Source organism: Equus quagga, chromosome 12 (genome assembly GCF_021613505.1).
Source record: "Equus quagga isolate Etosha38 chromosome 12, UCLA_HA_Equagga_1.0, whole genome shotgun sequence".
In the NCBI taxonomy this organism is placed as follows: domain Eukaryota; kingdom Metazoa; phylum Chordata; class Mammalia; order Perissodactyla; family Equidae; genus Equus; species Equus quagga.
This window is the reverse complement of record NC_060278.1, coordinates 73,180,488-73,207,699: the sequence shown is the minus strand read 5'-3', so window position 1 is coordinate 73,207,699 and position 27,212 is coordinate 73,180,488. Positions and strand designations below refer to the sequence as shown.

Genomic DNA, 27,212 nt, shown 5'->3' with positions numbered 1-27,212 from the left:
TGGGCTTTAGTAAAGGTCCTAGGTTCTAAGTCCATTTGAAAAATACACTCTAAGCATGCACTCAGAAAGAAATATTCATCTTTTACATGTTTACCTATCTAAAAAGATCAGTATAACAGAGATGTTTAGATATCAATACAGCATCCTAGCCCACCCATAGCTTAAAACTATTGATTTAAGTATACAAATCTTTCCATGTCTTGAAAAAATGAAAGAGAAAGACACACAGACACACACATAACATATATGTCCTACTTACCTAGGAGCGTCTGCTTGTCTTGGGAGGAGTCAGGATCTGTAGAACATCTACAAGATCGGAGAACAATCACTCCTCCAAGCACTCCATCTTCACTGGCCAGGAAAGGCGAACCTAGGCACAAATGACTCATCGTTTTTCAGTTAATTTTACTTTTTTCATTTTCAATTTTCCTTTGATTACTAGCTCAAAAATATGGAATGAATAAGATCTTAAAAGAAGCCTATTTTCTGACAATCACGTTGTTCATTCCTTGTACAGGCTTGATAGCAAAGGCAGGCTTATACCTAAACAGGGGCCATTTGGCAAACACAGTGCCAGATGCTGCCAAGAAGACTTGAGTGGGGGTGGAGTGTGCATTACTGTATTCAAAATGGAATTGGAAACACCACCAGATTAAAGGACCAAAACACAAATATAGGAAAAAATGCTCAGCAGCTCCCTTTGATCAGCTCTTAGGGATCACTTACCAGGCTCTCCCTGCTATCATGAGCATGCCACCAAAAGCTTTGATTTACTACCTTAAATTCAATCATAAACAATAAGCCACAAGCTTTATAACAAACATTTAAAAATGCTCCTGATGGTTTACACAAATAAGGGCGAAAATGTATTTCTATTATGAGAATCTGGTGGTTAGAAACGACCAGGCCTCTCTGAGATCTCACACACTGAACCACTGGAAGCATTTCAAGAACACTGCATTCTAAAATCCCTCAGTTTTCCTCCCCAAGGACATCTTCTTCGAACATCTGGCACAGCAAGTGAGCACGTGGAGAGCAAATGCAAAATTGACCCAACCACTATCAAAGAAAGTAGTAAAAATAAAAACCAACCAAACTGGATTTGGGGGGAGCTTCTGGTGAAACTTAGTAGATTAAATACATGCATTTATCCCCACTTCTTCCTCAAATCCCAGTAAACTGAGAGGAAAGGAAGAAAAAAAGGCATGGCCCAACAAGGACAGAGAAGAAGGCAGACAAGAAAAAAACTGAACTTTTAGAAAATGGAAAGAAGAAGGACAAGTAGTTGCTCACCTAAGAGACCCATGAAAGCTGAACCCTCAGCTTCCACAGGAGGGGGTAGAGGAGAAGGTTGGTTGGAGTTGGGGGGCACCTATAAAAAACCACCCAGATTTGTCATAAAACTCCAAAAGAATCAGAAACTGGAGGTTTCAGGTTCTTCTGAAGGCTGGGTGCAGGATGGCGCTGAAATGAAGATAGTTGGTTTAGAGTGTCCAAAAGGATCCTCTAGACCAGAGGTCAGTAAACTATGACCTGTCTGGTCTGCAGCCTGTTTTTGTACTGTCTGCAAGCTAAGAATGTTTATTTTACATTTTAAAGGGTTATTTAAAAAAAAAAAGAAGAAGAAGAAAGAGGAGGAGAATAATATGTAACAGAACCCACAAAGTAAAAACTTTGACAAAGTAAAATCTTTACTCTCTAGCTCTTTATAGAAAAACTTCGCCAACCTCTCATCTAGAGTCCCAGATTCCTACCTAAAGAGGAAGGTACTCCTCCTTGACCCTGAAGAAGCCAGGATACTTACTCTCTAGAGAGGCTGAGCCAGAGGGACTTGAGACTGGGGGGGCACCAGGTTCAGCCCAGGGCAGAAGGGAGGCTCCACATTGAGAACAGGGGCTGAAGTGGAAGTCTTTATGCTGAACAGTGAAATAACCAGCTCTCTTCACCCACAGGCTCTCAGCATGCAATAAGTTAGGCTGATATCTTCCAAGTAAGAGACTGAATAATTCCCTTCCAATGACCCAACCAGCTAAGAGTAAAGATCTACTTGGGAGACCTTCTAGAAGACAAGTGTGACTTATATACAGAAGGTTTTCAGTTCAGCTTCTTGGTCCTTAACTGTTCAAAGAGTTCAGACAACCTAGGATCACTAGTTGTTTCAGTTAGACCTCTAAGAAACACAGAGACCAAAATAATCAAAAATTAACACAGGGAAACTTAGGCAAATGCATTGAGTGAAAGAAAAGTTAAAACAACAACAACAACAACAAAAAAAAACAAGGTAAAAAAGACTGAGAGGGAAAATGAGAGAAAAAAATAAAAAACTCAGAAGAACAGGTCAGAAGATCCAATATCTGAATAACAGGAGTTTCAAAAAGAGAGAATAGAAGAAATGAAAGGGAAGAAATTTCCAAGAAATAATTTAAAAACATTTCCAAGCATTGAAGGATGAGTGAGCAGACTGAAAAGGCTCATCAACCTCCCAGCACAACTCATGAAAAAAAGAGTGCCATGAAGACTATCACTATGAAGCATCACAATACTGAGGAAAGAGAGAAAGGTATAAATGTTTCCAAATGGGGAAAAAAGATCCATGAAAAGCAAGGAGAGCACAAAAGCATCAGATTTCTCAAGAGCAACACTGGAAACTAGAAGATTAGGAGGTACTGTCTTCCAAACACTTAGGGAAAATTATTTCCAACCTAGAATTCCATACTTGGCCAAAATGTCAATCACATGTGAAAGCAGAATAAAGCTCTACAAAGTCTCAAAGAATTTACCTCCCATGCACTCTTTCTCAGAAAGCTGTAAGATGAATGTGCCTTGGCAAAACGAAGGAGTAAGGTAAATAATGAGAAAGAAAATAAGATCTGGGAATAGGGGATCCAAAACAAGAGAAGACAAAGGGATTCCCGGATGACACATGGCTACGCAGCAGGCTTAGAGAGGCAACAGTACAAATCGGAGCAGGAAGCCAGAGGAGGCTGGAAAGATATTTCCAAGAGGGAAAAAAGAATTAAATTTACAAAATACATGATGGATTTGAAATTATTGAGAGGAAGTGTTTCCTCTCAATTTTGAGAGAAGTTTGAGAATGAAAGAGTGATTGGTCTCCCTACCCCAAAGGAAGAACACTAAAAAACTGTGAGGCAATATTAACTGAAGAAATAAGGATTTTCATAAGAAAGGAAATGGAATCATAGTACACAATGTAGCTCAGATGTCAATAGCTAAAGTCAAAAATATAAACTCGTGATACTGATGAACTGAAAACAGGGACATACTACACTGAGAGGAGGAAAGGCCCTGTGGGTATGTCAGATTGGGGGCTGCAAGTATAAGGGAACTAAATCCTCGCTTTCCCTGGTGTGAAGATGATAATATCTAAATTTGATATCCAAATAACATCTAAAATTGAAACATCAAGAAATAGTATTATAAGCATGGTATGTTGAATTATAGCTATAAATTCTAAGAGAAATAGCTAAGAGAGTTAAAAGTAGTAGCCTCAGGAGAGAGGAAACTGTGGCAGGGGGTGGGGCAGATTGGTTGTTAGGGGATAGGACACCAGTTATTTTCATTACAAGCCTGGGGGGATTGTTCGTCTTTTTAAACCAGGTACGTGCATCGCTTTGCAAAGAAAAACAACACAAATTTAAACTGCAGAACTAGAATAAATTTTTTAATCTTCAGTCTCTTAGAGAAGGGGTAAAGGAGACAGGGAATTCTGAGTCATTGAAACTACCCTGAAAATACCATGAAGTATTTTATTATCATTTTACACATGAAGAACCTGAGGTTCAGAGACATTCAATGATTTGTCACAGCCATGCCACAGTTGAACGTGGCTTCCCCTGATGACTCTCTGAGCCCATGGTCCTCACTTGCTTTGCAGCAATGCCTCTCAGGAAATGGGAAACTCTGGATAAGCTTACATTCCAACTGCCTGCTGCATACCTCCACCCCACCAGCACTCAAACTCTTGGCACCTCTAGAACTGTTCCTTTCCCCCACCAAACCTAAGAACTTCTCCTGGGTTCCTTATAGCTTATCCAAGCTCAAAACCCTCTACCTCTTCCCTCTTCAACGACTCAACACTTCAAACCATGTCAAATCCTGTCAGTTCTCCCTATGATTGCGCTTATGCCTGCCTCCGCTGCTTCATTGCCACTGACAAGACCCTCGATGTACTCACATTGTTCTGGAAACACTGTAATAGGCCCCAATCTGGCTGCCCTGCTCCAGTCACTCAAGTCTTCAACTTAATTAATTTAATAAATATGTACTATGTGCCAGGAATCTTCAAGGCACTGGGGATACAGCAGTGAACAAAATGAAGTACCTGCTCACATCCAGCTGAGCAAGTTGGTAGACAAGTAATAAACTCACAAAACAATAATAATAACAACCAGTTAGTAGTAAGTGCTGTGAAGAAAATGAATCCTGGTAAATGATAGAGGGTGTGAATGGGGTGCAGACTACTTTACATCAAGGGTCAGAGAAGGCTCTTTGGTAAGGAGCCAACCATGTGAAGATCTGGGCAAAGCACCTTCCAGACAGATGAACCAGCAAATGCAGAGGCCCTGAGGTGGGAAGGAACTTGGGTGGTCAGGAAATACAAAAGAGGCCAGAGTGGCAAGAGCTGAGTGAGGCAGGGGGAAAGGCGGGTAGAACAGGAGTTCTACTCTCAGAGAGAGGCAGGCCCAGGTCACATGGGGTTATAGGCCTTGTGAGTACAGCAAGGAGTTGGGATTTTTCTCCAAGTGCAATGAAAAGACAATGGAGGGCTTTAAGCAGGACAGGGATAGTTTTATTTGCACTAGTAAAAGGGGACTCTGCTATGCAGAACGAATTGGCAGTGCAAGTGTGGAAGCAGCCAGCCACTAAAGAAGCTACCATGGCAGCACAGTTGTGAGATGACAGTGGCTTGGGTGAGCCTGGTGGCAGTGATGACTGTCAGCAGAGGTTGAGTCTGGGATATATTCTGCAAGTAGAACTAATAAAGCTGTTCACAGAATGGATATGAGGGGCATGGGAAACAGAGATATCAAGGTTTAATAAGAAATATGCACCTCAGCCATGATCACATCAGTAAACCATTCAAAAACTTTCAATGGCTCCCAACTGCCCATAGAATAATGTCCAAACTCCTTAGCCTGGCCCAGCCCTCCTCTCTGTTCCCAACTTTGTCTCTCTATTTAGTTTTACACACACAGACACACACACACACTCCTGCCTATACCACTGCAGGGTGGCATCAAGGATGGCAAGACAGTACATGAGCGCTCTCAAAAGGGTTGGGCCCCCAGGGCACCATGGAAGTTTATATCAGGGCTCCTCACCCTCAATATGCATTCATTCAATAATTTTTTGTTTTGTTTTCTACTTTTATAGAGAAATAACTGACATACAGCACTGTACAATTTTAAGGCATACAAAGTGATGGTTTGATTTACCTACATTGTGAATTGATTACCACAATAGGCACCGCTAACATCCCTCTGCTCATATAGGTACATTAAAAAGAAAGGAAAAAAGGAAGGAAAAAATTTTACTCCTTGTGATAAGAACTCAGGATTTAGTCTCAACAACTTTCCTATATATCATACAGCACTGTTAGCTATAGTCATCATGTTGTACATCACATCCCTAGTACGCATTTATCTTACAACCAGAAGTTTGTACCTTTTGACCACCTTCCTCCAGTTCTGCACCCCACTCCCCACCACTGGTAACCACAAGTCTGATCTCTTTTTCTATGAGTTTTTTAAATGATTATTAATTTTTAGCTTCCACATATAAGCGAGGTCATACAGTACTTGTCTTTCTCGACTTATTCTGACTTATTTCACTTAGCATAATGCCTTCAAGGTGTTACAAATAATAGGATTTCCTCATTTTTATGGCTGAATAATATTTCATTCTATATATACATATATACATATATATATATATATATACACCATAACTTCTTTATCCATTTATCCATCAATGGACACTTATGTTGTTTCCATGTCTTGGCTATTGTAAATCACGTTGCTATGAACATGGGAGTGTGGATATCTTTTCAAGTTAGTGTTTTCATTTCCTTTGAACATATTCCCAGAAATGGAATTGCTGAATCATACGGTAGGTGTATTTTTAAGTTTTTGAGGATCCTCCATACTGTCTTCCATAGTGGCTGTACCAATTTATAATCCCATTAACAGTGCACAAGGGTTCCCTTTTCTCCACATCCACACCAGCTTGCCTTTTTGATGATGGCCATTCTAACAGGAAGTGATATCTCACTGTGGTTTTAATTTGCATTTCTCAAACGACTAGTGATGGTGAGCATCTTTTCATGGACCTGTTGGTCTTTCATATATCTTCTTGGAGAAATATCTATTCAAGTCCTTTGCTTATTTTTTAATTGTATTTGTTTTTTTGCTATTGAGTTGTATGAGTTCTTTATATATTTTACATATTAACCCTTTATCAGACATATGGTTTTGCAAATATTTTTTCCCATTCCATGTCTTTTCACTTTGCCGATGGTTTCTTTCACTGTGCAGAGCTTTTTAGTTTGATGTAGTTCTACTTGTTTATTTTTTATTTTGTTGCTTGTGATTTAGGTGTCATATCCAAATGATCATTACCAGACTCATGTTAAGGAGCTTTATTCCTATGTTTTCTTCTAGAAGTTTCATGACTTCTACATTTAAGTCTTTAATATATTTTGAGTTAATTTTTGGGAGTGGTGTAAGATATGGGTCCAGTTTCATTCTTTTATATGTGAATATCCAATTATCCCAGCACCATTTACTGAAAAGACTGTCTTTTATACATTGAGTATTCTTGGCTCCCTTGTCAAATATTAGTTGACCATATATGCTTGGGTTTATTTTGGGGCTCTTGATTCTGTTCTATTGGTCTATTTGTATGCTTTTATGCCAGTACTATACTGTTTTGATATAGCTTTAGAGTATAGCTTGAAATCAGGAAGTCTGATGCCTCCTGCTTTGTTCTTCTTTCTCATGATTTCTTTTTTCTTTTTAAAGACTGGCACCTGAACTAACATCTGTTACCAATTGCCTTTTTTTCCCCTCCTTCTTCTGCTCTCCAAAGCCCCCTAGTACAAAGTTGTATACTGTAGTTATGGGTCCTTCTGGTTGTGCTATGTGGGATGCCACCTCCGCATAGTCTGATGAGCAGTGCCATGTCCACACCCAGGATCCGAATCAGTGAAAACCTGGGCCGCTGAAGCAGAGCATGCAAACTTAACCACTTGGCCATGGAGCTGGGCCCTTGCTCACAATTTCTTTGGCTATTCAGGGTCTTTTGTGGTTCCATGTAAATTTTAGGAGTGTTTTTCCTACTTCTTTAAAAAATGCCATTGGTATCCTGATAGGGATGGCTTTGAATCTATAGATGGCTTTGGTACTATTGACATTGTAACAATATGAAGTCTTTCGATCTGAACATGGGATACCTTTCCATTTATTTCTGTCTTCTTTGATTTCTTTCATCAATGTCTTGCAGTTTTCAGAGTAGAAATATTTCACCTCCTTAGTTAAATTTATTCCTAAGTATTTTATTGTTTTTGATGCTATTTTAAATGGGATCGATTTCTGTATTTCTTTTTCAGAAAATTCTTTGCTGGTGTATAAAAATGGTACTGATTTTTGGATGCTAATTTTGTATCCTACAACTTTACTGAAATCATTGATTAGCTCTAACAGTTTTATGGTTGAGTCATATTTTCTATGTATGAAATCATGTCATCTGCAAATAGAGACAATTTCCCTTCTTCCTTTCCAATTCTGATACCTTTTATTTCTTTTTCTTGCCTGATTGCCCTAGCTAGCACTTCTAGTACCATGTTCAATAGGAGGTGGTAAGAGTGGGCATCCTTGTCTTATTCCTGAGCTTAGAGGAAAAGCTTTCAACATTTCACTATTGAGTACAATGTTAACTGTGGGCTTGTCATATATGGCCTTTATTATGTTGAGATAAGTTCCTTCTATGATTAATTTATTAAGAGTTTTTATGATGAATGGATGTTGAATTTTGTCAAACACTTTTCTGCATCTATTGAGATGATCATATGATTCTTTTCTTTCATTCTATTAATGTAATGTATCACATTGATTGATGTGTATATGTTGAACCACTCTTACATCCCAGGGATAAATCCAACTTGATCATACTGAATGATCCTTTTAATGTGCTGCCAAATTCAGTTTGCTGGTATTTAATTGAGAATTTTTACATCTATTTTCATCAGATTGAAAATACTGGTAGTTTTCTTGTCTAGTAGTGTCCTTTTCCGGTTTTGGTATTTGGATAATGCTGGCCTTGTAAAATGAGTTTGGGAGTGTTCCTTCCTCTTCAATTTTTTGGAAGTTTGAGAAAGACTAGTACTATTTCTTCTTTAAATGTTTGGTAAAGTTCACCAGTGAAGTCATCTGGTCCTGGGCTTTTCTTCATTGGGAGATTTTTGATTACTGATTCAATCTCCTTACTAGTGATTGGTCTAATTCAGATTTTCTACTTCCTGCTTCAGTCTTGGTAAATTGTACATTTCCAAGAATTTTGCCTTTTCTTCTCAGTTGTCCAGTTTGTTGGCATATAGTTGTTCATAGTAGCCTCCTATGATCCTTGAATTTCTGTGGTTATCAGTTGTAATGTCTCCTTTTTACATATATTTTTCTATAATTTTTACATTTTTTAAATAATTTTGTTGATTTGGGTCCTTTCTCTTTTTTCCTTGGTTATTCTAGCTACAGTTTTTATTTATCTTTTCTAAGAATCAATTCTTACTTTGGTTAATGTTTTCTATTGTTTTTCTATTCTTTATTTCACTTATTCTTCTCTAATCTTTATTATTTCCTTTCTTCTGCTAACTCCAGGCTCAGTTTGCTCTTCTTTTTCTAGTTCCTTAAGGCCTAGAGTTCATTTGCTTATTTGGGATCTTTCTTACTTCTTAATGTAGGTGTTTATTGCTATGAACTTCCCTCTTAGAACTACTTTGTAGTTTCCCACAACTCTTCCCTCTTAGAACTGCTTTGCAACATACAAGTTCTGGTATGTCGTGTTTCTATTTTCATTAGTCTCAAGAAACTTTTTTACTTCTCCTTTAATTTCTTCTTTTATCCACTGGTTGTTCAGGAGAGTGTTGTTTAATTCCTATGTGTTGTGAATTTTCCAGTTTTCCTCTTGTTACTGATTTCTAGTATCATGTCATTGAGCCCAGAGAAGATACTTGGTATGATTTCAATCTTTTTGAATTCACTAAGACTTGTTTTGTGGCCTAACATATAGTCTATCCTAGAAAATATTCCACGTGCACTTGAGAAGAACATACATTCTACTGTTGTTGAATATAATGTTCAGTATATGCCAGTTAGGTCCATTTGGTCTATAGTATTGTTCAAATCTGCTGTTGCCTTACTCATTCTCCATCTGGATGATATATCCACTGTGGAGAGTAAGGTATTAAAGTCCCCAACTATTATTATATTACTGTTTATTGTTCCTTTTAGTTCTGCTAGTTTTTGCTGTATATATTTAGGTGCTGCAATGTTGGGAACATAAATATTTACAATTGTTACATCTTCTTGATATATTTACCCCTTTATCATTATATAATGACTCAGTCTCTTTTTAAGATTTTTAGTTTAAAGTCTATTTTGTCTGATATAAGTACAGCTATCTTTGGGTTTTTTTGGTTACCTTTTGCTTGAAATGTCTTTTTCCATCCCTTCACTCTCAGTCTATGTGAGTCTTTTAGGCTAAAGTAAGAGTCTCTTGTAGGCAGCATATTGTTGGATCTTGGTTTTTTAAATCCATTCAGCCATTCTATGTCATTTAATTAGAGGATTTAATCCATTTACACTTAAAGTAATTATTGATAGGTAAGAACTTACTATGGCCATTTTGTTAATCATTTTCTGGTTGTTTTGTAGTTTCCCTGTTCCTTCAATAATTTAATGAAACAATGATTAAAGTATATTTGAAGATTCTAAATTTTTCATAGAAATTACTCAGATTTCATATTATCATTGTGATGTTAAAGCAAAAAACAAAAAACACTGACTCAGACAGAAGACTTTGTTTTGAGTCTCAGGATAGCAACTGTGTATTCTTAAGCAAGACATATTAAAACAAATCCTATGATTCAGTTTCTTCAATTATAAGTCAAGAACATTAAAAGATATCTTTCTGGGTTGTTGTGAGGGTTGAATTTATATATATGGACTTTGTAACCTCTGAGGTGCTATTTAAACATTTGCTGATAATAATATTAATAGTAGGAAGACACTTCAGCATTTTGCTGGTTCTCAAAGATTATCATGCTGAACAAGATCTATTACTGTACCTTCCAGGTTAACCTTCTACAACTAGAACCAGTGCTCAACGGACATTCAGTGATTAGATGGTGGTGGTGATAAGGTATCAATTTTCCAAGTTAAAATGTTACACAGTGTCTGTATAAAACAAAACACTTTCTTATTCTTCTCAGTAAGAAAAGAAAAATCAACACAGACTGACATGTTGGGCATAGTGCTAGGTGCTTTCTACACCCAAATAGGAAACTGGGAGCAAAAATTAATAAACTAAAGACAACCCGAAGTTCCACTAACATATGTGCAAGCAGCTGCATAATGTAAGTAAAGAAGATTAATGAAGAAATAATAAAAATTAAGCTTCATTAACCATATTAAAATATCTCAAATAGATTTTTTTAAATATCCAAGTCTATAACTGCTATGGAATGAAATTATAAGTAAAGATGGTATGAAGTATATTCACTGTGATCAAATGTATGTAATCTGGATATTTAGACTGTAAATCCAGACTGTAAACAAATGAGCTATGTAGTTACTGTACTTGTACCATAACCTTTAAGAATGAAGAATGTGAAGAAATTTGAAAGAAGAATCACTGTAAGTATTAAAGTAGAGAAGTCAATAGGAATATTAATCCAAAGTCTTTTGATTGCTAGTGCCAGAATCTCAATTAGAATGATTTTAAGTAAAAAGGAAGATACTCTGGCTCATAAAGTCAAAGACAAAAAAATCCACCAACTTCTGGAAGGGTAGGGATGTGATGGGTTTCAGGGACAGCAGAAATACTTTCCTCTCTGTGGATGGTAACGGGCATCTATTGATAGCTCCAAAACTGTATACCTGACAACTTTCACCACCAGAAAGACTTCCTCTCTTTATCAGTTTTAACATTCTCAGGGGCCATCAATCAGACTCAGGAAGATAGGGAAACCTGACTGTTGTGGCTTTGGCCAGGGGTTAAGCCTAGAACTGTGTCCAAGAGACCTGAGGCATGGGGTCATGAACAGATAGGCAAATCCAGAGATGTCCACAAAACATAAATGGATAAAACACTGGGCTATGGAACCAAGAAATCAGGGTCCCAGATTTGGTGCTGTCTACTTGAACTTAGACAAGCCACTTTATTTCTCTGAACTTCACATTCTTCTGTCATCCGAAAACTTAGGAGTCTGGACTAGTAATCTCTGATGTCTCTACATGCTAACATGCAGGAGTATTTTCAGTTTTAAAGATTCATGTTTACTCTCAAGCAGCAACCAGCTGGCCAGCAGACCAAAACATTAGAGCTCCCTTTGCAAAAAGAGTGATACAACATTTCCTTTTCAACATATAAGAACTTATGAAGAAGGTGATTCTGTAGCCTAAAGGGAGCTGCTAGAGTTCCACCTTCCCATCACATTTAACATGTCTTTTTAAACGTATTTCTGTACATTGCTTTCTTCTTTTTAATGTCTATATGCCAAATCACTTGAACATCATTTTCTCTTGGAGAAATTACACATTTATTGAGAAAAAGAAATATACTGATAAAGAGAAAGAGATGGTTTGGAGGTTAAGTGAGCAAGAAAATGAAGCCTGGGGAATAATGAATATTCCCTACTGAAAACACATACCTCTAACTCCAAAAGAACAGGAGAGATTGTAAATGTTCTTTAAACACAGAAGCAGGGTAACAGTTTATACTTCCTGAAAGACCAAGAACCTTTTCTCTAAAGATGCACTTAAGTTAGTTAATATATCTTTTATGGATGTAAAGTATAAGCAGAATGACATGAAGACCACATAACATAATAAGAGGAGTCAATCAATAAGTTCAGAATTCTGTTTGGGGCAGAAATGCGCCCAGCTTCCCGAACTCTTTTGTAGCTGGCAGGTCAAAGAGTTTCTAGCAGAGCTTGCTAAAGGGCAGACCGGACTAACACGCATCTCACTGGCTGCTGCCATTTGCCTCAGATGTAGTGCCTAGAGGTGGAACAGTCATCTCATGGCCATGAAGAATAAAGTCACCCACTAAAGACAGCCAAACAAAAGGAGAGTCGGGACCCCTGATGCTCTAGGAAGCCACTGTGCCAGGCTGCACTGCTTTCAGACTTCTTCTGTGAGAAAATGAAAGTCCTCATTTTAGGGTCAGCCCAGTGGCGCAGCGGTTTCAGTCCAGTGACGCAGCGGTTAAATGCGCACCTTCCGCTTCGGTGGCCCAGGGTTCACAGCTCAGATCCTGGGTGCGGACATGGCACCATGTGGCAAGCCATGCTGTGGTAGGTGCCCCACATATAAAAGCAGAGGAAGATGGGCATGGTTGTTAGCTCAGGGCCAGCCTTCCTCAGCAAAAAGAGGTGGATTGGCAGCAGGTGTTGGCTCAGGGCTAATCTTCCTCAAAAAAAAAAAAGTCCTCATTTTGTTGAACTCCTCTAGCTGGGTTTCTGTCATATAGATCAAACATAATCCCAAACTGAAAATTTCCTTCATTCATTTCTCTACTGGGCTCTTGGGATTTTTCTTCCTAATTTGCTAAATTCCTTATATATTAAGGTAATAAGTCCTCGCCGTATGTGTTGCAAATATCTTCCCCCAGTTTGTTATATATCTTTTGATTTTGTCTATGACCTTTTTTGTAATAGAGAAGTGTTTACTGCTTATGTGGTCAAATTTATCAATCTTTTTCCTTTATGCCTCTGTATTGGGAGTTTTACTAGAAAGGCCTTCTGTAATCCAAAATGATGGAAATAAATTATCCCTGTTTTCCATTAGTACTTTTATAATTTTGGTTTTTACAGTTAAAACTTCGGTCCATCTGGAATTAATTTTGCTGTAAGGATTGCAGGGGAGATGCTGCTTTATTATTACTTTTTTCCTAAATGGTCAGTAAATTGCCCAATATAAATTAGTTGGAAAATTCATCTCTTACTCACTGATTTGAAAAGCATTTTTATCACATATTACATTCTTATATGTATTTGTATCTATACCTAGATTACTCTGTTTCACTGATGAAACTATTCCCATATAGATACTGAATGGCCTTAATTATTATAGCTTTATAGTATATTCTATCTGACTGGGCCAGTTTCCTCTCATTATTCATTATTTTCACAATATTCTTTGTTACTTTCACGTGATTTTTCCATATGATCTTAAAAACAGGCTTGCTTAATACTCTTGCATCCCACTCTCACTGAAATTTTCATATAGACATAATTTAATAAAATTAATTGTGATTTTGCTTGAGAGTCAGGCTGTCCTGATAAATTTTTCCCAGGAAAGCTTAAAGATGGAGTCAGTTATATTCTTGACACCTCTGTGAAAATTAATAAACAGAAACCTCATTCAATTGGACTCAGGAGGCCAAAAGGGAGAGCTCTCATGCTTTATATCCATAGCAGAATCCAACAGGAAGAAGAAAGATTTCCTCTTCTTGACCAGTAGGAAGCTCAACCAATGAGACACTGTCATAACTCAGCCAATGAAAAGCCACTATACATCAAACGCTCAATTCCTCCAATGGACTCTTTATTTACAATAGCCTTCCCAACTTCCTCTTTCCTTCTATAATAGAGTTTCTCCTCCCTTGCTATTCGAGGACTTGCACATGGCTCACCATGTTTGCAGACCCTGAATTGCAATTCTTTGCTGATCCTGAATAAATCCATTTTTGTTGGAGAAATAACTGGCTTCTGTTTGTTTAAGGTCAACACGTCCAAATGCTGGGGCCATGTGGATTTTTTTACAAGGAAATGTGACATAGTACTCCTAACTTAAAATTTGTCAGCGCACTGCTATCTAGTTTAAGAGGATCAAATAAGTATCTTTATAGAATTTCTTCTAAAATGTAAACTTAGTATGAAAAAACAACAAATTATTTTTTTTCCTCATGGTCAGGTTTTATTCTTCCAATCCGTCTTATCTGATTCATTATAGGCTATAGGCACCATCCATAATGTTCCTAAATAAAGAAAATCATTCTCAGCAACCCTCAGCCTACTCACACAAAACAGCACAAAAACAAAACAAAACAAAACCCCTCAGTTCAAAGAGAAGTTGGATGGCAAGTTGTCTGTAAGGTGAAAACACTGGATTGGCAAATTTTTAGGTTAACTAATCAATCTTAAGTATATGAAAGTGTTTGAAACATGAAAAAGAAATTTTCTGGGTGGATAAAGTTATTGCTCATTGAATACTAGATTCCATTTGTGCTAATTATCTCATGGGATTTAGAATATAGTCCAAGGCATCAATGTTCATGAGCAATGCCATTTGCTTCAGGAGGACCATGCTGGTATTTTTTATCTCAACTTAGTAAACAAAGTCAATCAAATCAAATAATGCAGATAAGCACCTGGGAGTGCACCAGACTGTCTCTACCAATCACTGCACAGAGACTCTTAAAGGACATCAGACCTCTAGGAACAGTATACATCCAGCTGTAGCTGTTCTTTGTTTTGAGCTGCTCAGTGCTGCTCAATGAGTTTTTCCTTCTCTGAGTTATGTCCTCACATACGCCATTTTGCCCTGTGAACAAACTTTTTTCACTTTTACTTTGCGAGATGAGATCCTGCTCACTGTGCAAAAGTGCATGACATTGAGGCTTCCCAACATGCTTTTAATTCAAACTTAGAGTTAGTTTAATTTAGCAACTCCTTTGTGTGCTCTTATGAACTTTGCTTTTCAGTAAATAAATAAATCTATCTTATTGTGGCAAAAATGGCTTCACATAGTCTCTGGAGAGCCTGATAAAATGGTGTGATATTGTGATATAATAAAAAATTATATATTTTGTTCTTTGTCCATGGTTCTTGGCACACACCTCCTAAAACCCTTGTAATTTCCTATATACGAGACATAGGGGCATCTTTTGTTATATTTAGTTTTATTACCAGTTCCTGAAATAGCTCTAGAGTGATAAAAGTGAAATGAGTGTCTTTTGTTAATCATAACAAGACCCTTTCGACCACACCTGAGTTCTTGAAAATGAAGTGACTTTTGGAAAACCTCTAGGTAATCTAAGGACGGGGAGCTGACTGCCAGGGGAATCACCCACATGATTAAAGGGTTGGAACTTTCAGCCCCATACTTTCAACCTCAGGGCAGAGAAACGGGTTAGAGGCTGAATAATCACCAAATGCCAGTGATTTAATCAATCACGCCTATGCAATGAAGTCTCAATAAAAACCCAAAAGGTCAGAGTTCAGAGAACTTCCGGGTTGGTAAACACAGGGAGACTACAAGCCCAGAGAAGGCACAGAAGCTCAAGCCCTTTCCCAAATATCGTGCCCTGTGCATCTCCTCCATCTGGCTGTCCTGAGTTATATCCTCTTATGACAAACCAGTAATCTAGTAAGTAAACTCTTTTCCTGAGTTCTCTGAGCCACTCTAGCAAATTAATTGAACCCAAGGAGAGGGTCGTGAGAACCTCCACTTTATAGCCACAGGTCACAAGCACAGATGACAACCTGGAGTTGTGATTGACATCTGGAGTGGAGGAGGGGTGCAATCCTGTGGAACTGAGCCCTTAACCTGTGGGATCTGACCCTATCTCCAGGTAAGTAGTGTCAGAAGTGAGTTCAGTTGTAGGACACTCAGCTGGTATCTGGGGAATCAGATAATTGCTTGGTGTGGGAAAACCTCCCACACATCTGGTGACCACAAGTGTCAGAAGTGAAGTACTGAGAGTAGAGGAGACACACAGTAATGTGTTTTCCCTTAGCAAATGGTGGTTGCTGACATTGTGGTTCCTGTCCAGTTTCTGAATGCTTCAGTATTTTTCACATTTATTATGAAAAGGCATACAGTTAGATAATTATAAATGCAAATTTCCTATCAGCACTTGAGCTTACAGCTCTAGGGCTAGAAACACTGCAGTTTGCACTGTAACTTTAAATGAAGCTGTCCTGTATCCATATGCAGTGAGTTAATGTATCCTAAACCCACAACAAGGAGACATTCTTTACACAGAGGGCTAGACTGCAATTAGACAATGTATCAATGCAATGATATGTGGGGTTTTGTATCACACTTGAATGTATTTCTCTATGTACTCCATTTTTTGTGAAATCATTAAACTTATTTAATACTTGTTCTGTACTCAGCATTCTCCCAAGCAGTGTGGTACGCAAACACTAAAAAAAATAATTGCTTCTGAAAAACTTATAACCCCAATGGTGAGATACAATCTACTTAGATAAAAGCTAGAGAACAGTGTATAATAATATATATTCAATTTATATATACATACAGATTCATATATACAAATATCTATACTATACACATACTATAAATATGAACATGTGTCCCACTAGAATGTATGGGCAGCTAGAACATCTTATTCACCACCCACCACCTAGAATAGTGTCTGGCACAGAACAGGTGATCAATAAATATTTGTTAGATAAATGAATTAATGGCCCAATAGTGGGTCTCTTGTTAAGTGGTTTAGGACTTGAGAAGGGCACACTTACTTTATCAGGGAAAGGCCTCAGGGTGGAGGAAAGAGGGAAAATCTGCCCTGGGACAGTGGGTTGAACTTGGACCAATATCGTGGCACCGAGTAAGCACTGGAATGAGCAATCACAGCTCTTGATTATTTGGACAAGGTGAACCTTGAGAAAGGTCATAAAAAGAGTGAAGAATGCTCAGAATATGGCAGGTACTTAATATTTGCTAGATGATCTGGACCTAGAGAAAGGCTGAAAGCCTGCTCGGCCGTGGATGTGTGGAGGCATGCTATCCCCGGCATAGACAACACTGGGAAAAGAGACAACTGGGTCTGGACACAGGGCAGTTTTATCAAATGAAAAAGTTAAGGATTAATGAGAGGCGCTTAAGAAGAGAAAGGACTGGAGCAAAGTCTGGAGACCCAAGGGACAACAGTGCAGAGAATGTCTAGGACTGTGCAGTGGGAGAAACGACAGGAAAAGAAACAAATTAAACTGACTAAAATGAAAAGATCAGTGGGGAGTAACAAGGAACCAGTAATCCAGAACTAGTCAACTTGCTGAAATGGAAACAGCATAGAAGGAAGAGATGACTACTATAACAGCAGAGGACCATCAAAGAGAGAGAGAATAAAGTGAAATGGGCTGCCATGAGGAGAACAGATTGGGTTGGGTGTAGTTGTCAAGAGAAGAGGAAAGAAGACTTTGTAAGGATACTTCCATGGTAGTCCAGGTGAGAGTTCCTCAGTGAGTGTGGAGAGATATACCCCCATGTCCCCTTGATGATCTCCCTTCCCCGAGGCCCCATGAGGTGGCTGAACAGACCATATCCCTCCCCATCATGCCGAGTACATGCTGCAGCAGATGCTACTTAGAGTAGAAGTGGGACAGGAAGAAACTGCACTAGGGACCAAAGGCAGGTGATGCACTGGGGAGCGCATTTGGGTCACTGCTCTCCATCAGGAGGCCCATGTGTCACACTGGAATGTTGTCTAAGGGGTTACTGACCTCCACCTGTCATTTCAATCAGGTTGCTTACATGTCCTCTCATCATCATGCAAGACTGACTGCAGTGCCTGAGGACAGTTGTCAGAGAATACTGGGCACAACAAGGTCTACCATTTCCTGTGAAATTCTTTCCCTGCTCCAACTTCCTTCCCTTTATCCATCCATCAGGGCCTTGTTCGTCTCTGGAACTCCCTCCCTGTCCTAATTCAGCAGAGCTCTAAATGTTAACCTTAGGGTGCTGGGCAAGATCTTTCAGCTATTTTTCCACTAGTTATTCTTTACTAAATAAAGCCCTGAACTTTTTTTTCACCTTTGTTGTGGAATTTTAGCTGCCTTGTTTGATTTAACTGTGGAGTTTTATAGTCTACACATGCCTAGAAGTCTTGGGCTGTGGGTAATCTTTTACTATGTCTAATAAATAAAATGAAAAAAGGAACTGCTGAAGTAAACTATAAATGACTTAAAGACTGGCCAATAGGCAAAAATGAGAGCTATGAATTTTTAAATTTTTAAAAACATTTCTGGAGAGTGAGATCTCATCATTAAAGAAGAGACAAAAGTAAAGCAAAGGTAACCAGAAAATTTTAACTCCTTTCTTTCATTTATACCCGTAAAAGTAGCACTACTAGAATTTATATGGCATCAATGACATTGAAGATCAAATTGGTTTGTCATTCACATTTATTCGAATTTACAGAAGGATGGGCAATAGACAGACAAACTCAAGCAACTCTAAGGAAAAATAAAGTAAAATAATAAAATAAGATAAAATAAAATTTAAAAGCCTATAATGAGAAAAAGGCCAAAAACAACAGTACGTACCTGGTAGGAAAAAAATGAGCAATATAACCCACAAGGAAAACTTATCTTTCTGTCTATAACATATGAGAAGAGGGATAAAAACTGAAAACGAGGTTCTGTGAGTTACATATGTTATGAAAAACCCCATGGTTCAGGTAAATAAAATTTGAAAAACAGGATGATGTATATATAATAGGATGGCTTTAGAAAATTATCAATCAAAAAATAACCTTTATGCTTAAAACAGCTTTTATTTTATAGAATTTTTGTAAGGAAAAAAAATAAAACCAGAAAACCATATTGCAGATCTACTTAAAGGGTTTAATTAATCTAAAATTAAATGAAAAAAATCTTTACATAATTTTTTCATATAAATACATATAGATGAATATATAAAATTATTACAACTTCATAAATAGCCATTAATAATCTGGGATAAAGCTGAAATGCTATTCTTAAGAATCTGGGGAACTCCATCCACAGATTAGCAAGTTCATCCAGACACAGAGACACACACACTCACAATTTCATAAAGAAAGTTATGTTAATAAGCTGAGATAGGCAGTAAAATGTCACTCTAAGAATCTGGAGAATTCTGTATAAGCAAGGTCTATTTTGGACCTGTCTCCCAGAAGGGGATAATTACTAAAGAGCAAAAAGATCCTCCACCCACAAAATTGTCTGACAATACAGAAATCAAGTGAAGCACCACTGTGAGACTCATAAAAATTCTAAATTTGAAGAGAGGATAGAGATATGTTTTCATTTGTACATTTTCAATTACGCATCTCTACCAAGAGAGACAACTAAACATAGCCTGGTCAGTGGTGGCACATAAAACCTTAATCTAGTGTGTAACCAGAAAGGTTAACATTAGAAATGGCGATCAATCCAAAACGTTTCAAAATAGCGCACATATTTTAGAGCTATTTTTAACAAGAGTAAGATCTATGTAGACAGTTGCGTGAACAATGTTATTTTGATGGTCAACACCCTAAAGGAAAGAGGGGAGTGCCAGTAATTCAGATTTTTCAGTTTCATACTTAAGTTTATGCATTGATATCTGGGCTAAAGAAAAAAAGAATTGCTTACTTTCTGTACGTATCAGGCTGGGCTCCATCCTAGGACGCCTGAGCCTTGTGGCTGTTTCATGTTCATGTCAGTTAATACCACAGCTCAGCAAAAAACAGCAGATTTGGGAATGCACGGGTCGACTTGCCAACACACACTGTCAGTGCTTGTGGGTTCAGAGAACTGTGCATTTCTCCTTCTATTTTAATTGTGAAAAACAGTTGGCACTTCTACGCTTATTAAGGGTATGCAACGTGTGAAACTTATGCTAATATAAATGAGTTTTGTGGAAACAATAAAATATTCATGTCATGCCTGAAATGGGGTAGTGTCTTCCTTCCTCCTCAGGGCTGCCCACAGACCCTCAACCAGATTTGAGTTTTCTGTCATCAGGCTTGTCCATGTGGCAGTTCATCTACTGGCCCCCAGAGGTCACTCCCCATCACTCCTCAAAGATTTATGCTCTCGGATCATTGTTTCACTGACATCCATCCTGCATAATTCCTAGTGATTTCATGGTATGGAGATTAACCTTCTAACTCCCTGACCTCTCAATTCCTTGACCTCTTCTCTCCCAAGAATCTTGTCCTCTATGCTATGTCAGCCACTCACTCTTCTTATCATACCATAGTTGTGATTATCAAGCAAGCATCTCATTAACCACTACCCCTAAATTTCCAGTGTGCACCCTGTAGTACCCAGACTCCAAAAATACTTCAACCTGTCCTTCACCCCCTTCAAGTCCTCACTTTGGTCCTTAAGTAGGCTAACATCCATGTTCCATCATTATAATTAATTCCCAGCAGAATGTGTCAGCTATATTGGTCTACTCTCGTCCACCATACTCCTCTGGCAAAACTCCAACCATAATTAAATCCACTCTATGCCTGCACCCAAAAGCTGAATCTGGCAAAAAATCACACTCTTTTTAATTAATAATTACTAACCTCAATTTGGATCCTTAATGCTGCCCACCAAACATCATACATTTCTCAGTGCTGACCTACACTTTCTCATTTCTCCTCCAAGTCCCAATATCTCCTCTCCATCCTAACTCTGCATCTGACCTAGCATCCAATCCCCTGAGAAAAACAAAAGCAAGCAGAGAGAACTTCTATAAGCCCCCACCACATCTTCTTGATTCGTGCACATGCATGCTTGTCTTCCTTCTGGTTACTGTGGATGAACTGCTCACATTCCTCCAAAGTCAACAGCTCTGCCCATTCACTAGGTCCATGCCTTCTCACTCACTCAAGGACCTCACAACGGTGATTCATCCCCCACCTTCACCACTCCCCATACACACACAGCATTCATTTGTCTCTCTCCTAGATCATTTGCTCTTAATTTATCCTATACAGAAAAACAAATATATATTGTTTATCTCATATATAGATTCCCTCTCCCGCTATTACCCCATTGTCTTCTTCCTTTTAAGAAAGGAAAGATTCCTTGAAAGTTTCGTCTGTACTTACTGTCTCCTATTTCTTTCCTCTCATCCTCTTCCCTTACCCACTCAGATTGGGATTTTTATGCGCATCACTCCATTCAAATACTCTTTGCAAGGTCACCCACAACCTCCACAGGGTGCTAAAGTCCAAGATCAATCTCCTGGTCCTCATCTTACTGATGATTTGGCAGCAGTGTTTGACTTGCTGATCACTCTGCTGCTTGAAGTACTTACTTTACTTGACTTTCAGGACTTCACAAGCTCCCAGATTTTCTCCAGGAAGAGCACCAGCTGCTGCTCCTCAATCTCACTGCTAGTTCCTCTTCATGTCCTTGACTTTAATTTTGCTTTTTTTTTTTCTGGGGAATATTCTCCCTGAGCTGACATCTGTTGCCAATCTTCCTCTTTTTGTATGTGAGCCGCCATGACAGCATGGCCACTGACAAACAAGTGGTGTAGGTCTGCACCCAGCAACCAAACCCAGGCCACCAAAGTGGAGTGTGCTGAACTTAACCACTAGGCAACCGGGGCTGGCCCTCCTTGACCTTAATTTTGGACTCTTCCAGAGCCCTCCAACATCATCTTTTATCTACATTTACCCCTCTGGTGATCTCACATAGTTCATCATTTTAAAACATCATCCACACACTCTTGATTCTGAAATTTATTTTAGCCCAGGCTTTCCTCCTAAACTAGAACTGCAACATGCAATTGCCTAATTAACATTTCCACTTGCACATTTAAATCATTTATTTATTTATTTATTTTTTCAGGAAGATTAGCCCTGTGCCAACATCCCAATCCTCACCTTTTTGCTGAGGAAGATTGGCCCTGCGCTAACATCCATGCCCATCTTCCTCTACTTTGTATGTGGAATGCCTGCCACAGCATGGCTTGACAAGTGGTGTGCAGGTTTACACCTGGGATCAGAACCAGCGAACTCCAGGCCACTGAAGTGGAATGTGCGAACTTAACCACTGCACCACCGGGCTAGCCCCTACTTGCACATTTAATAAGGATCGCCTGGAACTCTTGATCTTTCCCCCAAGACTTAATCTTCCTGGAGGCTTCTCCACATCAATAAAGAGAAACTCCATTCTTTCAGTTGCCTAGGCCAAAACCCAAGTCATCTTTGACTCTTTATCTCTCACTCTATGTCAATTAATTAGCAAATCATGTTAGCTCTACCTACAAACACTAGCCAGAATCCAACCACTTCTTTCCCTTCCACCGCCATCACGCTAGTCCAAGCCACTATTATCTCTCACTTCACAGTATCTGACTGGTCTCCCAGGTTTCAGTCTTGCCCCTCACCGTCTATTGCTAGCACTCCAGGCCACAACGACCGTGTTAAAATGTAAGTAAGGTCATGTTATTCCTAGTCTCAAAACTCCATGGCTCCCATCTTACAATGGCTTGTTAAGTCCCTACATGATGGTCCTCACCATCTCTTTGAGCTCATCCCTAACCATTCTCTCCCTTGCTCACTCTGCTCCAGCCACACTGGTCTTTCTGCTATTCCTCAGCCTCTCCAGACACATTGCTACCTCCTTTACACATGCTGTTCTAGATTATTCTTCCCTTCACTGGCCACATGGCTCTGTCGTTCACCTTTGTATTTTTGTTCAAATGTCACTTTCTAAGAGAGGTCTTCCCTGACCATGCTCAAAAGCTGCAAGCTCTTCTCCTATACTTTCTATCCATCTTTCCCATTTCATTTTTCTCTGTAGCTCTTATTACTACAAGATAGACTACAAGTTTTACCTACTTACTTATTGTCTACCTGACTTGATAAAACATAAGTTCCACGAGGAGATGGACTTTGTTTTATTCATTGCTATACCCCCAGCGCCTGGTCCAATGCCTGAAATATAGTGTATGCTCAAATACTTATTGAATGAATGAATAAATGCATGTTTTTGGAACCACCAAGATGGAGAGGCTTTTCTGGATCATCTAGGCCAGGGATTGGCAAAATCTTTCTGTAAAAGGCCAGGTAGTAAACATTTTCAACTTTGCAGACCATCCAGTCTAAGTTACAACTACTCAACTCTGCCATTGTAACGTAAAAGTAGTCATAGACAGTATGTAAACAAATGAGTGTGGGTATGTTTTAATAAAATTTTATTTACAAAATCAGGTGGCTAGCAGTATTTGACCTGTGGACCACAGTTTGCCAAATCCTGATCTAGGTTATTCTGTTGCACTGAGCATTAAAGCCTTAATCACCAATTCTCCTATAAATTATTAAACAGAGGTCATAACTTCCAGAGCTAGAAAGGGCCCTCTAGATCAAGGATCATCTAATCCAACCCCTGTGGCAGTCAGTAGATGCTTCCCTAGTATCCATTCTCTCCTTCATTCTTACTAAAAGAAGCCCACTTTTGTTGAGGGGCCAACAATTGTGTCCAACTAAGAAACGACATTTCTCAGCTTCTCTGTAGCTAGAGGTGACCACGGGACACAGTTTTGGACAATAAGACACAAAGAGAAGTCACGTGGAGCGCCTTTTAGGAAAAGTCCTTTAAAGAGGGTTGACAGGTAGAACATTCCTTTTACTGTTTACTCTTTCCCCTCTTCCTGTTTGAAATGAAAATGTGATGCCCAGGGAGTGGTGAGAGCCACATCCTAAGGATAGCAGAGTTGGAGGAGAGGAGGAAGCAGAAATGTCGAAGATATTATAGAGCTGGCACACAGGTCGTCTGGATGTCTTATTATGAGAGGAAAAATTAATCTCTGGTTAAGCCATAAGTGGCTTTTAAAGAGAGGCTTTTATAGAGAAAATAAATCTTAAAAGCCACGATAAGTAGCTTTTAAAAAGAGAAAATGAATCATCCAAGATCCTGAAAACCAGCAAGTGACAGAATAGAGACTTGAACTGATCCTGTGACTTCTACTTCAGTAGTCTTTCTCTCATTCCACTCACCTCTCAAAGACAGAATAAAAGATACAGTATTCTAGTCCATCCAAAGTAGACAGCATGTGAATTAGATAAGCCTTGTTCCTATCCAAAAAAAGATCATTTTCCAGGCTCAAATAACTAGGATTTTTATCTAGCATTTTATTTAGCTTCAGACATGGTTGGATCCACATTGTCGATAGCCCCCAAGTCAGTCCTATCACTCACAACCTAAGCAGAAAGAGACAGTTCCTCCACATAGCTTTGGCAGAAAAGCCGAAGGGAGGATTCTGATTGGCTGGACTTGGGTACCGTGCTCATCCTTGAATCAACCACTATAGCAGAAGAATGACTATTCTGATTGGCTTAGACTGGGTCACACACTCACCCCTGTGGCATGGGTGAGGGGTTAGCCCCACCCAAATGGGGTGTGAATGGTTCTTCCCAGTAAAAAAAAGGGCTCTGATATCAGAAGATATGGGAAGAGGAGTACTGAAGTGTGTGCACACACATACACACATCATATTTGTACCTACCCTAGAAAATTAGTAGATGTAGGTTACAGGTTTAGCTCTCTGACTAACTAGATGCAGGTCACTAGGTTGATACATCACTTTTGGTTCTGAGTTTTCCAATCATTTACCAAAAGGAGATGACTCATTCAACATTAGCTTTAAGTATCGAAAGATGGACTGAAGCAGGTATTTGAAAAATCTTTGAAAAGTACAAGTGCTACAGAATTATGTAGGATTATTATAATAAGTGAATAAATGCAACTGATATAAAAGGAAATAGGAAAGAGATTCTTTCCTACTTCATCCAAACCTATAACATCTTTAAAACATCTGTACCTATGATAAGCACTATAAAAGGCCTCTGATCACAATCTTCCCAGACCACAAAGATAGGAACTCCTGTGTACCACCTTCCTGAGACTACTAACAGACCCACAATGTTCCCCTCAAAAATTACTTGCCTCTTTCTATCCTCATGCCTGTTCTAGTCACACCTCCTCACTCTGCTGATCTTTAAGAATCAAAACAAAAATTTTTTAAAGTAACCATAGATATATAGTTTCAAACTGTAAATGACTTGGATGAATTGACACACACATGGTCATTTGCTGTGGCATCTGTTTGCAATAGCAAAAGATTGAAACAACCTAAACGTCCACTAAAAGGAGACTGGATAATAAAATTATGGCACATCCATACAATGTAATACTATATCACTGTTAAGAAGAATAAAGACACTCCTTCTGAACTAATTCAGATAAGATTGCCTAGATATATACAGTGAACAAAGCAAAGAATTGGTATATAGATCACTACCATTTGTATAAAAGTCAAGAAAAGAACACACACAGCACAGGACACATAAATGCAGGGCTATCTCTGGATGAATACTAAGAAACCAATTACCTTGATTGCCTCTACAAAAAGGAGCTGGGTTGCCTGAAGGACAGAGTGTGGGAGAGACTTCTCTCTGTTTATCCCTTTGTATCTTTTGAATCTTGTACCATGTGAATATACTACCTTTTTACCAAATAAATAATAGACCAATAGTATAATACAGCATAAACATTATGGAAGGACAAACATACTACCAGATAATATAGATCTCTAATAACCAGGCACAGAGTTTGATGCACTTGACTGCCAGAATAATCAACTCTAAGTTTAATAGTCTAACACAATAGCTGTGTTAACATAGGGTAGTATGGCATAGGCTAATATAATATAGCTGGAATAAAGAATCACCCTGCCTTCCCCTACCAACTTCACGGTGGGGTCCATGAAGCACATGGCCTTCCAAAATTTGAGCAAACTCATGGTGCTATTAGCAAAAACAGACAGAGGATGAGGTGACTAATTAGGTATTCAAACAAAAGTATCCACTCCATTTATGTATGTAAGTATGTATATAGGTACGTGGGTGTACACATACACACATGTAAAATACAGTTTCAAAATAAATGAGTGCCCAGATTTTCAACATACTCACCATTTCACAAATATTCACCGAGGATACACAAGGAACAATTTAGGAGTGTTACAGCAACAACTAACAGAAACCCAGACCTACTGTGACTTAAACAAATTGGAGTTTACTTTTCCCCTCTAACAAGTAGTTGGGAGGAAAGTGGCTTTTGCATTTGTGACAGGAGGTCTACAGTGTCAAGGCCATGATTTCTGTAAGTCACCTGTCTATTCCCTCATAGCTATAAGATGGTTGCTCTTACTCCAGGCATCACACTCATATTCAGGGCAAGAAGAAGGGAAAAGGGGTGATGTTCGCTCTTTTTATCAAGAAAACAAAAGGTTCTCCCAGAAATCCTCAAGCAGACTCTTGCTTGTGTCTCATTGGCTTGATCCATATTGTATGGTTATTCCTAGCTGCAAGGGAGTCTTAAAACTTGAGTATTTAGTTTCTACGGTCTATGTAATAGAGGCAAGAGCAAAGCAGGTTAAAAATGACTACTGGACAAGCCAGCCCACAGTATGTGCCACAAATATCTGATAGAGTGCAAAAGGTGACATGTAGAGGTGATGAAGTGTGACTCCTGACAGTTAATATTCTTTATTGCCTGCCTGAAGAATATTTTCAAATGTGACAATATGATGGATTTTAGATTGGATACATAAGCTGAGAAGTGAAAATACTGAGGGCGTTTCATAAATCCAAAAATACAGAATTAATCTACAAGTCATATATTTATATTTATGTGCTTCCCTATTAAAATGTAATTCTCCTGCCAAATAAATGCATATCCAAGAGCTGCACACATTTATTTTCTGTACATTTCTCCTTAAAAATAAGTTTTCATTTGTTTAATGAACTATGCTATAATTTTAATTAATTTCTCAGGATCTACAAACCAGTTCTGTTCCCTCAGCTTTGTTAAATGGTAAGGTTTTGTTATAAATTAACTAAAGTTCCAAAGATTTGCTACTTTTATCATAAGCTTTCCTACAAAGAAAGTCAACTACCCTACTAAGTCACCCTCAGCTTATAGTGCAAAAGCATTACACACACAAATACTATTTTTCTGAGCCATTTAAATGTAAGTTTCAAATATTATAACTCTCATCCCAAATATTGCAGAAGATACCTCCTAAGAACAAGGACATTCTCTTACCTAACCACAATAATATTATCATGTCTAAGACTATGAATAATAATTCCAATTAAGACTATTAATTAGTAATATTTAATTAATT

At 38.5% G+C, this 27,212-nt stretch overlaps 1 protein-coding gene across 7 annotated transcripts in view; it reads right to left on the bottom strand.

Moving 5' to 3' along the window:
* The window catches only part of TASP1 (taspase 1), a 249,810-nt gene that overhangs the window by 56,831 nt on the left and 165,767 nt on the right, over window positions 1-27,212 (bottom strand). For all 7 annotated transcript variants that reach the window (XR_006891126.1, XM_046679120.1, XM_046679121.1 and 4 more), the window contains one exon: window positions 260-370. Coding sequence is in view for 6 of the 7 variants with exons in the window: in XM_046679120.1 (XP_046535076.1) it covers window positions 260-370 (111 nt within the window). In the remaining variant the exon portion in view is untranslated. The remainder of the gene's footprint in view (window positions 1-259; window positions 371-27,212) is intronic.